General features: G+C 53.7%; 3 protein-coding genes across 12 annotated transcripts in view; 2 read left to right on the top strand and 1 right to left on the bottom strand.

The window, feature by feature from the left end:
• Positions 1–1,987, top strand: part of sos1 (son of sevenless homolog 1 (Drosophila)) — a 17,326-nt gene extending 15,339 nt beyond the window's left edge. For 3 of the 5 annotated variants that reach the window (XM_077571353.1, XM_077571352.1, XM_077571355.1), the window contains 4 exons: positions 314–590; positions 781–825; positions 1,073–1,194; positions 1,375–1,987. In XM_077571353.1, the coding sequence (XP_077427479.1) occupies positions 314–590; positions 781–825; positions 1,073–1,194; positions 1,375–1,803 (873 nt within the window). In that variant the 3' untranslated portion in view covers positions 1,804–1,987. Of the gene's footprint in view, positions 1–313; positions 591–660; positions 693–780; positions 826–1,072; positions 1,195–1,374 lie in introns of those variants that run through there. The other 2 variants (XM_077571354.1, XM_077571356.1) reach the window with 2 other exon arrangements.
• gemin6 (gem (nuclear organelle) associated protein 6) lies at positions 1,979–4,165 on the bottom strand. The gene is made up of 2 exons (XM_077571375.1): positions 3,525–4,165; positions 1,979–2,525 (listed from the first exon to the last, which is right to left on the bottom strand). Exons 1-2 carry the CDS (start codon positions 3,656–3,658, stop codon positions 2,096–2,098), a joined length of 564 nt encoding a protein of 187 aa, XP_077427501.1. The 5' UTR covers positions 3,659–4,165; the 3' UTR covers positions 1,979–2,095.
• Positions 3,533–12,958, top strand: alg13 (ALG13 UDP-N-acetylglucosaminyltransferase subunit). Of its 6 annotated transcripts, none has more exons than XM_077571361.1 (26): positions 3,533–3,610; positions 5,615–5,787; positions 6,516–6,599; positions 6,670–6,720; positions 6,794–6,840; positions 6,922–6,994; positions 7,070–7,151; positions 7,720–7,885; positions 7,947–8,001; positions 8,131–8,248; positions 8,366–8,430; positions 9,173–9,273; positions 9,395–9,480; positions 9,544–9,838; positions 9,990–10,094; positions 10,163–10,304; positions 10,451–10,622; positions 10,680–10,712; positions 10,777–10,847; positions 10,927–11,007; positions 11,469–11,595; positions 11,662–11,784; positions 11,855–11,895; positions 12,020–12,149; positions 12,218–12,331; positions 12,411–12,958. In XM_077571361.1, the coding sequence occupies exons 2-26, from the start codon at positions 5,668–5,670 to the stop codon at positions 12,719–12,721; spliced, it is 2,793 nt and encodes a 930-aa protein (XP_077427487.1). In that variant the 5' UTR covers positions 3,533–3,610; positions 5,615–5,667; the 3' UTR covers positions 12,722–12,958. The 6 variants fall into 6 exon arrangements, with proteins under 6 accessions (XP_077427487.1, XP_077427486.1, XP_077427491.1 ...); XM_077571360.1 differs by lacking the exon at positions 3,533–3,610 and adding an exon at positions 4,497–4,975; XM_077571362.1 differs by lacking the exon at positions 3,533–3,610 and adding an exon at positions 5,450–5,495.

Raw genomic sequence — 12,958 nt, 5'->3', positions numbered from 1 at the left:
TCCGCATTCCGTCTTGTTTTTGAACATTTTCTTTCTTGCCTTTTCTTAAATCCAATTTTTGGACTTTTTTGGGGGCGATTTCATGGACTTTTCTTCTTCCTTTCTGGACATTTTTAGGTCATTTTAAAAACTTTCATCGACCTTCCATCTTTTTTTCTGACAACTTCTCAATCATAAATTCATTTAAATGATGTAAAAATAACGATGACAAATGTAATCATTTCTACAATTTTTGTTTTGTTCTCACGTGGCTGATTGAGTTCCTCGCGGCCTTTGCCAACGTGTGTGTGTGTGTGTGAACTCTGACCTTTAGGCCAAGAGGTACACGTGCCCGCTGAAGTCTCCGGGCATCCGGCCCACGTCGGCGCGCGGCAGCGCCACGTGCCACCCGACGCCGCTGCAGAACGAGCCTCGCAAGATCAGTTACAGTCGCATCCCCGACAGCGACGCCGACGGCCCCAACGCCGCCTCCGGCCCCAACTCGCCCTGCACGCCGCTGACTCCGCCCCCCGCCTCGGCCGCCTCCAGCTGCACCGACGCGGGCAGCGTCTTCGATTCCCCGCAGGCGCCCAGCAGCCCCGCCCACTCCAGTAAGCGCACCATTAGCGTTAGCCGCGCTAACCCTCGTCGTCATCGTCTCCCTCCTTCCTGTTTCTCAAGCGTCTGCAGGGAGTTGAACTCCAACCCGGCAAATGGTTGCGTTAGCTTAGCACCGATGTCTGGCTGCCGGTCCTCACGCGCTTCTTCTTCTTCTTCTTCTTCTTCTTGTTCGTCCCACAGCTGGCGACGCCGTCTTTGGCCCGGTCTGGCTGCCGCACGGCCCACGTTAGTATGAGCCGTCCCGCCGCTTCCCGTTTCCATAGTAACACTCATCCCTGCTGGCGTCTGTCTTGCTAACGTTAGCGAGTGTGAGGCTGTCGCAGGTTGTCCCCAGCAGACGCGGGACCTTCATCCTCATCCTCATCCTCATCTTTTGCGTTTCGGGAGCTCCGCGGAACGTTTGTCATCTCGTTTGTCATCTCGTTGCTCCGGTCGGCGCTGACATTGTGGCAATGTCCCGTTTGTCCGTCAGGGTCGTCGTCCATGTCGTCCATGGTCTCCTTCTGCCGGCCGCCCGACGACGCCCCCTTGCCGCCGCCCGTGCCCCCACGCAGACGACCCGAGTCTGCGCCAGCCGAGTCTTCTCCGTCTAAGGTTCTCCGCCTCCTGATGATGATGATGATGATGATGATGATGATGATGGAGATTGTTATGATGATTGATAACGATAGTTATGACGGCCGGTGATGCTTGTCAATGCAACGATTAAGCTTGATGTTGACGTTAATTGTTATGGCAAGCTGATGTGATTGTTATGACCACGATTGTCCTCAGACGTCGCCGAAGCCAGACAGCCCGCCCGCCGTGCCGCCTCGCCAGCCCACCTGCAAGCTCCTTCCGCCCCGCTACTCGTCGCTGTCGTCGTCCCCCCCCGACGGCCCCCCTCTGCTGCCCCCCCGGGAGCCGCTTAGTTCGCCCCTGCACCTGCTGCCGCCCCCCCAGGGCCGCTCCCGCCGCCAGCTGCCGGCCCAGGCCTTTTTTCCCGCCGCGTCCTGCCTGGGCCCCGCCCCCACCTCACCGCCGCCCACCTCTGTCAGCCCCTCCCCCGTCTCCAGGAAGATGCCCCTCCCCTCGCCGCCGCCCCTCCCGCTGGACGGCCCCCCTGTGCCGCCTCGCCACGCCGTGCCCAAGCTGCCCCCCAAGACCTATAAGAGAGACTCTCTGAGCCACGCCCCCCTGCTGGACACACCCCCTGCGCTGTGAGGGGGGCACAGCCAATCGGTGGCCTCCGGCAAATGCGACACTGCTGATTGTGGACCCGCACGCACAGAGGAGTGCGAAGCCTTCAGGTACCAGAACCGGCAGAACCAAAGAGGTACAACTCGTCATGGTTCTGTTCAAACTTGTTTGTCACAAGGGAATAAAAGTTGTCTCGATGTCACAATCACTACATTTTTATTGGCATCATTTGAAGGGGGGGGGGGGGGGTGCACACGTTTTGGATCGGCACAAAGTCACAATCAAGCCGCTCCAAAAAATGCCGACAGTTTTTCAGTCAATCCCAGAAGACGGGTTCCCCCAAAACGGCGTCTGAGGCCAATTTTGGATTTGCCGGCGGACAGGAAGCAGCGGCGGCGGCCACTTCCTGCCGCGGCAGTCCTTCCAGAAGCTTCCGCACTCGCTCCAGCACGATGGGGTTGGCGCCGCTGCAGTCGTCCGGCCCATACGGCGGCGCCAGGGTGAGCGCGCCGGCCACCCTCAGCTGCTCGCCGCGCTCCTCCACGGGCATGCGGTTGCTCTCCAGCCATCGGCGGACACGGGCGCGCCGCCGCGGGTCCGGCTCGCCGGCCGCGGGAGGCGGGAAGAGCGAGCGCAGACGTTGGGCCGTGGCGGTGTCGGCGTCCCGTAGCACCTGCACCTGCCGCACCGCGTGACCCATCACCACCTGCACGCTGCCGCCCGCGCCAAAACTCACCAGGACCAGACTGGGGAGACATACAAAAGGGAATAGGCTTACTCCAAGGCGCAATTTTGGATTTTCAAACTGTCCCCGCTAGGGAAATGCTAACACAGAATGTCAAATGTTCTTTCAAATGTTGATGATTATCATCGACGGCCTCGAGCACTTTAGTGAAGGCAGGAGAAAATTCTTCGTTTGTGTCACATGGGCTGCAATTCTGTGCTGTGCTGCCCCCCGGTGGCCAAGGTGGGCACAGCGCATTCAATTGGATCGAAGCGTTCAATCATGAAATCTCTACGTTCAAGTTCAGAGGTCACCAGGTTAGGTTGTTTTTTTTTGTTAACGACCCCGCTTTTAAAATAAAGGTAATATTTCAACAAACACTTTTTATTGACCTCTGATTTCAAAAGAAACTATTTATTCGTCGGGTTGTGTTTTTGCCATAAGACAATTGTAACATGTATTTGGGTTCACAGTCAAAATAACCATCGCAACGACAAAAATAAGTTGGACAAAATAACAGCAATGTTCGATGTTGCCTCTGTTTCATAAACGCTTCGGTGTTTTGCCGAAATAGTCAAGAAGGTTCCATCTTGCTCACCTGAAGCTTCACAGGATACTTGACTCATTGAGCCATTTTCAACAGTTACAAAGTGAATGTTTTGTCCAAAATTGATTTGATAACGTACAATTAATACTTTTAAAACTTTTTTATATTTACGAACAACATTCAGTCGACAGCAAGTGGGCATATTCGCATTAATTGTACATGAAAAATAATGAAGTTATCAAATCAATTTTGGACAAAACATTCCCTTTTTAACTGTTGAAAATGTCTGAATGTGTCAAGTGTGCCTTTTCACGAGTTTCGAGCTCGTGTTGGCGTCGGAAAATGATGAGCGTGTCACTTGAATGGTCTTGAACACATCTGGTGCCACGTAAAGCATCTTTGAACAAAATTGAAGCATTCGTTTGCTGGCTTGTTGCCGACGTACCCTTGCGCTGTGCGCGTGCGCGTGCCTACCTGGCGGACACGGGGTCGACGGTGAGGAGCCACCCTGTCAACTCTGGCGTCTCCTCTCCCGCCGTCACTTGGAGCTCTTTGTTGACGTAAGTCGCCCACTGCCGCGGGCCCAATTGAGGCCAATCGCACGGCATGTCCCACAAAATGTCCCACAAAATGTCCCAAAGCAAACGAGAAGCAGAAAAACGACAACAAATTCTGCCGCTCGTGAGCGTGACGCGGACCTGCTGCTCAAGCTTCCGGTTTCAACAGCGACAAAGTTGCGCTCGCTGAAACGTCACCTACTTCACGGAACAACATTAATATTCCTATTAATAGCAACTCAATGAAATAAGCGCCACTTGGACCAAATATCCGTAAACAGACACACTACATGAAGCAAACAAACGTGTGTGCGATGCTAAATAAATCTTCAACTGTTGTCCGTTCTTCTAATGCTTCCGGCTTCAACGGTGCCAAACGTTCCGCTCGGCACAACAGGACGTTGCACTTAACCAAACAAATATTTCCTGACGTCCACTGAAGAAAGCTTAGCGAAAACAAACACAAACCTAATAATCATTCATATGCGAGATCATCCTTCGGCTCTTGTGTGTGCTACATCAAACTTTTTATTTGTACATATTTACGCATACGTTCCAAATAAAATGATATGCTAAACACAATCATCAGAGTCGTTGCTTTTTGCGCACTTTCGACCAGCGAGTTGATGTGCCAATTTCGAAAGTTGTGATGCGTCAGCTGGAGATCGAGTCGGACCACCTTCGGTTCAAGCCAGGTACGGGGATGGTCTTGAATAGACTCCTCCCATCTCGTGGTAGGCGACCATGTTCGCCATCGCCACCGCCCCGTTACTACGTCGGCGCGTGTCTGAACCAGCGGTGGGCAAACTGGCAAGCGTCGAACCTGCAGGTTTTGGAGGTTTCCACGCAGCTGATTCCAATCAACAGGATCGTTACCAAGCTTATGCGGAGCTTGCTGATGAGCTGATCAGATATCAGCTGTGTTGGAGAAGGGAAACATCCAAAACCTGCAGGACCGAGTGTGCCCACCCCTGGTCTATGCGATGCTAATTAGCTACCGAGTGTGTTCATATAGCTTAAGTTCAATATACACAGTTGGCCTACAATTCCTAATTCTTCATAATTGAGGCCCATCAAGTGAATCGAGTCCCCAAAAATTCCACTCGCCACCAGGGGGTGCTGCAACTACAGGAACTTTTATTTGCGCTCAAACCAGTTGACATGTCGGCTTGAAAGATCAAGTTAGTTTCCCACTCGTTCCACGGGATGTTGACGTGGTCGCTTGTAAACATTGGCATCAAAAGTTTCGTGAAAACATCGACGACCATATTTGGTCTCACTTGCTGTCACTTTTTACTTCCACAACAAGTCTACAAAACAGAAACGTCTCCACTCTCCAGATCTTGAATAAAGCAGTTGTGTCCACGTGTAAGTTGCCATTCTATCTTAATATTACGTTATAGAGATCATGAAATGATAGAACATTTGACAGAAAAGTATTATTGTCATTTGCGCTTGTTGAATTCGTTAAAATCTTGCATGGAACTTGCGGTTCCAGCCACAAATCAATCAATACTCGCATCAAAATGTATTTACTGGCAGATGTCACATTTACAACGATGCAAACGGGCTTTCTGTCCAGTTCATAAATTATTTCATTCTTATGATTTATTTTTGTTGAAATGGGTTCCGCCAAATGGCCTTTGGTGACAACAACAAAATGGCGCTGGCACTTTGCTGGCGTAAATGTGCTCCGGCATGTAAACACGAGTCATTCGTGGGAACGGACTCAAAAGAAAATCTCGATTTCTCTAATGTATTTATGGATTTCTCGCTTGCCGCCATCCGGAGTGGGTTTTGGGGTGGGGGGGGGGGGGGGGGGTTATGTAGTCCTAGCCTGGCGAAAGACTTCCTGCTCAAGAAAAAAAAAACACCAGCACGATTTGACGTAGGCTATTTGCGATTTGATTGGAAAGGTGTTTTTTTTCTTTTTTCTTTTGTTTTTGCGTGGGCGGAGGTTTCGTGGGCAGCAGTTTTTTTTTTCGTTGTTTTTTTTGTGTTTTTCAGCCTCGTTAGCGTTGATGAAGCCCAGCCGGGAATGAGCGCGTGTTGGCGGCGGGATGCAAAAAAGCCTGAAGAAGTACTTCGTCAACATGGACGACTACCTGGCCAACCTCGGCCTCTACCGCAAGATGGTCGCCAGGGACGCGTCCAGCCTCTTCCGGGCCGTCTCCGAACAGGTCAGACGTCAAGCCGACCGGGTCCGTCGGTCCGGGCGAATCCGCCGTCGAAGCCTCCGTCGAAGGCTCGAGCTAATGAGGCTAAAGCTAAAGGGCTGATTTGGCTTTGACTTTTCCGCTGTCGGCCGTCTTTTAAAAATCGTCGCTTAGGTGAGGTTAAATTAGGTTCAACTTTACTTGGTTGTGCGTGTTAGTTTTAATGGAGTGTTTCAGTTGTTTATTGTGTGTTTTGTTAAGTTGTGTGTGCGTGTTTTGCATTTGAAGTGTATTTGTGTTTATTTGTCGGGCTGGGTTTGGATTTTCAGATGTACAAAAACGTACAGTAAGTAATCATTCCTAATAAAAGATAAAGTCATTTATAAGTAATCATACTTAACTCTAAAACATTGTATCTTATAAAGTGTTGATTTCATCACATGTATTTCTCCAATTTGTATTTTGACTCCAGACACGCAATCAAACAAAACGCAGGCATGAAAATCCCAAGACGACAAAACTTGATACGGTTGATCAGCAAAAGGAAAAAAGGAGTCGATTTAGTGTCGAGTTGCTCTTGAAGCATTTTTTTATGCTTTGCGTTCCCATCCGGAGACGAGACTGGACCGATACCCGCTGACTAGTCTTGGTTGACTTAAGCGACTCGAGGCCTTGCTTGGCGTCTCTTTCCTGCGTCCCGCCGCACGAACGCGGCTTATCTGCCACCTTTGACTTGTCTCTGCTTGCCGCAGTTGTACTTCTCGCAGAACCACCACCACGACATTCGTCAGGCGTGCGCCGATTTCATGCGAGCAAACGCCGGCACCTTCGAGCCGGTGAGTTTTTGGCCCCACGCCGCTCGTCATCGCATGACGTCACGTGATGGACCTCACCTGTTTTTGCTAGTTTGTGGAAGGCTCCTTTGACAAGTACCTGGAGCGGCTGGAGGACCCCAAGGTGAGTGCGTGCGTGCAAAGACGCACGCAGATTGTGATTGGCCGATTGGGCTTTTTGTGTGTGTGTGTTGCAGGAGACGGTGGGCCAGGTGGAGATCAAAGCTCTGTCTCAGCTTTACAGGTGACACTCGTCAATCAGCAGGCAAGCTCGGCCAATCAGAGCGCAGCGCTTTGACGTGTGTGTGTTTGCTTGCGCGCACAGGCGCGGCTTTCTGATTTACCGTTATCCCGGCAAAGCCGCCACCGTCATCTCCGAGGCCCACTTTGAGGACAAGGTGAGCCGAGCTCCGGCCCGAGCGGCGGCGCTGACGTCGCCGCGTTGCCGTAGTAACCGCAGGCGTCTTTCCCAGGTGACCTTGTCCTGCTCCGTCAACGGTCACTATGACATTGTGTACTCCAGGACTTACCCCGCCTCCGCCGCCATCTGCCAGGGTGAGTTCAAAGGTCGAGTGAAAGACCGATATCGTTTTTCCAGGCCCGATAGGATACCGATTATTTGGAGTCAAGGAGACCGATGGCACGTATTCAGTTGCGGTCAAAGGCCAAATATTTGTGTCAAAACTGTCTTGCAACATAACTTAAATGTTAGCATTAAAAAAATCCTTAAATACATCAATGAAAAGTTGCCTTTGTGTCAGTGAGCAAAACATTTGTGGCTTTTATCAGGTTGAAAAAAGTTTGGCGTGAAAAATTGTCCGGACATTTTCAAAATGTCTTCGTGATGTGTAAAAACGTTGTGGACGTCCTACAAATCCTGACGAAATCCCCAAATTGGCCACCTTCGCAAACACTCCACACCCGATGACCTCTCACCTTCATCGGCGACCTTCACATTTGTCAAAATGCAAAATTGAATTTAATCTACTCGCTTCAAACTTTTGGCTGATTTGGCACGGAAGGAAGCACCTGTGGGTGCGTGCGTGCGTGCGTGTGGGTGCGTGCGTGGGTGCGTGCGTGATCACAAACGTGCGCATATTGACGTGCGTGTGTGTGCGTGCAGCCGTTGTGTACGAGCTGCTCTACACAAAGGTGTTTGGCTGCGAGGAGGCGGAGCTCTGCCAGGCCACGGAGGCGTTCAAGGTCGGAGGTCGTCGCTATCGAAACAGCCCATCCATGTGTAGTGATGTCGACTTTGGCTACGATGTCGCTGAGGACAGAGGTCACAGGTGCGTGCGTGCGCGCATACATAGGCAAACTCGCCCATCACCAGCGTGTTACCTCCTGCAGGGAGGAGGCGGAGTCGGGTGAGGAGAAGCTTCACGTGTTGGGCGAAGACGCCAGGGTGAGCCGCCAAGGCCACGTCCGTTGCCCTTTGACCTTTCAACACTTCCTGTCTGCTCAGACACCTTTGCAAGTTTGTGTGTGAACGTGTTGGTGCGTGTTTCCCGCTGACCGATTCCTGTGTGCTCAGCCGGCATCCGAAGCTCCGCCCCCCAGCCGGCTGTCTCTACCGTACAAGGTGCTGAAGTCACTGGACGCCAGCGTTTACAGAAATGTCGAGTTTGACGTGTGGCAGGACAGCTGCAAAGGTAGGCCGCAAACAAACATGGCCGCAAACAAACATGGCCGCAAACCAACATGGCCGCAAACCAACATGGCCGCCACGATGTCGCCGTTGTGTCATTGTGACGTCATCGCGCCGACAGAGATGCAGAAGACGGACTACATGGTGTTTGCCGGCCGACAGTACTTCCTGGGGGACAAATGTCAGGTGAGCGCAACGTGGTCTCGCCGTGTGCATCGAGTGTTTGTTTTATCAGCCTTTTAAAATGTAGTCTGAGCGTTGCAGTCTTTATTTGAGTCCAAGAAGACATTTTCTTTTGTCATTTTTGTCTTTTTTTTTGTTTCCTCCCGATTTGACCAATTGAACAAAGATGGAAACGGACACGCAAGCGCTCGATAAGAGGAGGAATTAGAAAAGATCAAAACCATCGACGCAACCAAAACGATCTAACACAAATGAATCATCCTTACGAACAATCTGCATCATTTCTGACCTCTTTTTCAAGGGTTCGAGGATGTCATCTGCTGTCAATCGGTTTGTCAGTTTTCCCGCCACCGCTATTTTGCGATGCCGGCTTGGCAGCTGCCAGCAAAACCTTCAAAAGTTCAAATGTCACAACTGGGAATGAAAATGCCAGATGTTTGAAACGGCCTCTGGCCCCTCCCTCCAGGAAAATCTGGATTGAGGGGCAGGACCAGAAAATCCAGCAAGCAGCCCAACTGGATTTCCACGTAATGGCCACGACCCGAGTCCAAAGAAAACGCCGGAAGAAGTCCGGGCAATTCGTTTGGTCGTTCGCATCGTCTGCGGCAAATGCGAGAGTAACGCCGATACTTGTAACCGATACATGTCGGCCGTTCAAGCATCCAGAAATATCACATGAACAATCTGACACCTTCTGCCCCCCCCCCTTTTTCAACCATCTCATTAATGTGTGTGCGTGTGTCAGGTGCGTCTGGAGCCCAAAGGCAAGTATTTCAATGCCTTCATCCAGGAAGTGGGGACGCACTCGGCAGCTGTCACCGTCTTCATTGAAGAGCTGGGAGAGAAGTACACGCCCCCTCGCACACGCCCCCTCGCACACGCCCCCTCGCACACGCCCCCTCGCACACGCCCCCTCGCACGCACATCCTTCAAGTGCCCTTGTAAGTCACTTCCTGTCCGCCGTCAGGCATTTGGTTCCCGTCACAGATGTGAAAGCCGTCAATCCTGTTCTGGCCTGGAACGCGTCGGCTCCGCCCCGCAAAGGCGACCTGGGTATGACCCCCGCCCCCAAATGTTTCCCGCTTCCTGCGCGCTGACCTTCTCGCTTGTCTTTAGATGGCGATGCAAGAGGTCACCAGCGCCATCAGCGCCATCGCTACTTCCGGAAGTCTCGAGGAGGCGGGGCCCTCATCAAGGGGGCGGAACTGGCCGTGGCCCCGCACGGCTCCTACGGCGGCCCGGCCCCCTCGCCGCTCCCGCCGCGCTTCCAGCCTGCCGGCCACCCCCGGGCCCCCCTGCCGCCGCCCGGCCCCGGAGCTGTGCCCTACGACCCCTACGTGCCCCCGCACCATCATCAGCAGCAGCATGGCCACGCCCTGGCCGCCACCAGACCCAGATACGGCGCCCCCAGGTGGACGCAGCTCGCCATCATCATACTAACTAACACACGCCACCACTAATAGAAACTTTTTTATTTTTTTATTTTTTACTACTCACGTCTTTGTTTGTGCGCACGTTTTGCCGTTTGTGTGATTGTTGCGTCCATTTTGTTTTTGTGTCAGAAGCTCCACCCGCTTGGTGAACCGCCACCTGATTGGTCCTCAGCTGACGTATTACCCGCCCGCCAGGCGTTACTACGACTACGACAGCTACGCCTTCCGGTCTCGGTAAGCCGACGCGTGGGCTGCGGTTGGATGGCGGGGGCGGAGCCTAAAAGCCGGCGTTTGGTGCTCAGTCGCAGTCGGCGCCATCTGGCGGCGGCGCTGGCCAAAGGTTGTCCCTACTTCGAGGACGACGCGGCCGACCCGTCGGCGGAGATGGACGCAGGCGTGACCTACTACCACGTGGACGATGCCAACCGCGATGTTTTTACCACGGTAGCCACACGCGCGTTCACGCGGCGTCGCTGCGTGTTTTGTCTTTGTGTGTGCGTGCGTGCGTGCGTGCGTGCGTGCGTGCCTTCCTTTTTTGTATCTTTGTGTTTTTTCTTCAATTGTGCCTGACGTGCTTTTTGACACCGCAGGCTTCTTCCGTGCCACAACCTGTGGGTGTGGTGGCCCCGCCTCCATCTGGCTCCTCCTACCGGGTCCAGAGAAACCCGGGGGGGCCACTCCTGCTCACCCCCCCGGCGGGTGGAGCCCTCGTGTGTTCGTCAGAGGAAGAGCAGGACGATGCCAACGTTGTCCGCGAGCAGGGTGAGCGCGAGAAGCAGATTGGCATAACAATCTGCCATGTCATTAATTGTGTGTCAGATTTCAGAGGGGATTTGCCGTATGCCGGTCAAGGTGAGTCACCTGACGCGGTCGCCACGCTACGCTTGTCCACGCTAACAGGAAGTTCCTGTTTCAGATGCCAGCTTCCAGATGCCCGCCGTTTACGCCAGCAACGCTGCTGCCATGGAGACGCCCGCCGCACAGGTAGCGCGCATTAAGTCAAAGCGATGACATCATCATCATCATCATCATGATCATGATCATGATCATCACTGTTGTGTGACAGGACCGGGAGGAAGAAGGGGGCGTGGCCGAGTCGCCGCCAAGAGCAAGAGCTGATGTGGCGAGCTTCAGCTACACGCAGCAGGTGCGCACGCACACACATCATGACACACACGCGACGATGTCACAAAAAGTCTTTTTATGGGACACGTTGACAGGAAAGGAAAAGTCCACCGAGTACAATTGATCGAAAGGCGGCCATTTATTGGTCCCTCCAAATAATGTGTAAACCCCTGGCAACAAAAGTGAGTCGACCCCAAAGTGAACATGGCCAAAGTGTCAGTATTTGATTGGCCTCGAGTTTTGGGCATCAACGCTGCAAAAAATGGCGTTTTCTCTCCAGTTGACTTCAACGTTACGTTGTGCGTCTTGTACAAGATGACATTTGTCATATTTCCATCCTTTGTATTGCGTTTCTGGCCACTTTCTGCTCATCTCGTTTCATGGCGTCATGAAACGAGAAACGTGAGCGTTGTTGTGACACGCACACACCCAGCTGACGCAATCGTGCGCAACGTTCGCATCTGACGACGCCGTGCTTGTTAGGCGGTGACACCGATGGTGGTGATTTCTTCCTCCCCGCCATCCTCTTCTTCCTCGTCACCCTCATCTTCATCCCACGTGGGCGCCGCCGCTCACACGCCGCCGCCGGCGCACGCTCCACCTCGGTCAGGTGCGTGCAACGTTGCGCTCACGCGTGCAACGTTGCGCACGCGCGCTCACGTGCTTTTGCTTCCAGTTGCCGTGACGATCCCGGCCGCCGCACCCACCTGGCTGGTGAATGAGTTGGGGGAGGGGCTTTATTCTGTGGTAGCCCCGCCTCCGTACTCCTACGACCCCAATGGCAGCGACCTCCCCAGAGGTGGGCGTGTCCACCGCCAGGTTTATTTGCATGGTTAGCGCGCTTGCTAATTGTTGTGCTTTTGCTGCAGACTGTCGTGTGCTTCAGTTCTACTTCAATCTCGGGGTGCAGGTGAGTTCGGACCAAAGTCTTCGCCGAGCAAAAAAGAAGTCGTTTGTTTGCAGCGCGATGACTTTTGTGCGTGACTTTTTCTGATGTCACGCACACACACTGACCCGGTGACCGGCCTCCTCAGTGGTACCATCAGAGCTGCTGGCAGCAGCAGCAGGCCGTGGCGCCGTACGCCCCCACCTACCCGGCCGACGCCGTCTACCCGTACCAGCACTACCCGCCCTACCCCGGCCAGGAAGCCCCCCTCCCACATGGTCCGATCGCTACTATTTGCACGTGTGTGTGTGTGTGTGTGACCCACTTGGCTTTTGTCCGTCCACAGCCGCACCCCCGTCCTACACCGAGGCGGGGCGCGGACCCCACCAGCCGCCGCCCCCACCCACTTATCCGGAATCCAACAGAGCCGTGGAGGCTCCGTCGGATTCTCACGGCGCCGGTCGGTCCTATTTTGCGTTGGGACGATGCAAAGTGGTCAGAAGGACGCCAATCATTAATATGCAAAATGTTGTCTCCAGGCCCCACCCATCCACTGGAAGGCTCCTCCCTTAATGTGGCGCCTTCCGGCCCCATGTTATACCCGGAGCCGATGGCCCTCCCCCCCGCGCTGCACCTGCCTTACGAAGCTCCACCCTCGGCCGCCTACCTGTCGGCGGCCGCGCCTCCTCATTTGCCTCACTCCGCCCACCACTCTTACCACACCTGCGTGCCCGCCTCTGCGCACTGGGCGGGCCACGCCCCGCGGCTCTACTGCCCTGCCCCCAACCCCGCCCACATGGTGGGTTACATCACAGCCCCGCCCACACACTTCCTGCCGCCGAGCGCCTGATGCGCCGTTCTGACCAGCACGGGTAACGTTTCGTTGTTTGGCCGGTTCGAACGGGTCGTCGTGGTCATCGGCATGACCGCGGCTGGCTTTTGAGTTTGCGCCAGCCAATCAGAGAGAGGGGTGTGGCCAGTCCCTCGTCGTCGTCGTCGTTGAAGGCAGGGATGTTTTTGTTTTTGTTCGCCGGTCTGTTTGCTTTTGGTTCTTCACTTGCTTAATAAAGTTTGTCACCAGCAGAAA

Source organism: Vanacampus margaritifer, chromosome 7 (genome assembly GCF_051991255.1).
Source record: "Vanacampus margaritifer isolate UIUO_Vmar chromosome 7, RoL_Vmar_1.0, whole genome shotgun sequence".
NCBI classification, from domain to species: Eukaryota; Metazoa; Chordata; class Actinopteri; order Syngnathiformes; family Syngnathidae; genus Vanacampus; species Vanacampus margaritifer.
Note: the sequence above shows the minus strand (reverse complement) of the source record. Positions and strands in the feature narration are given on the sequence as shown.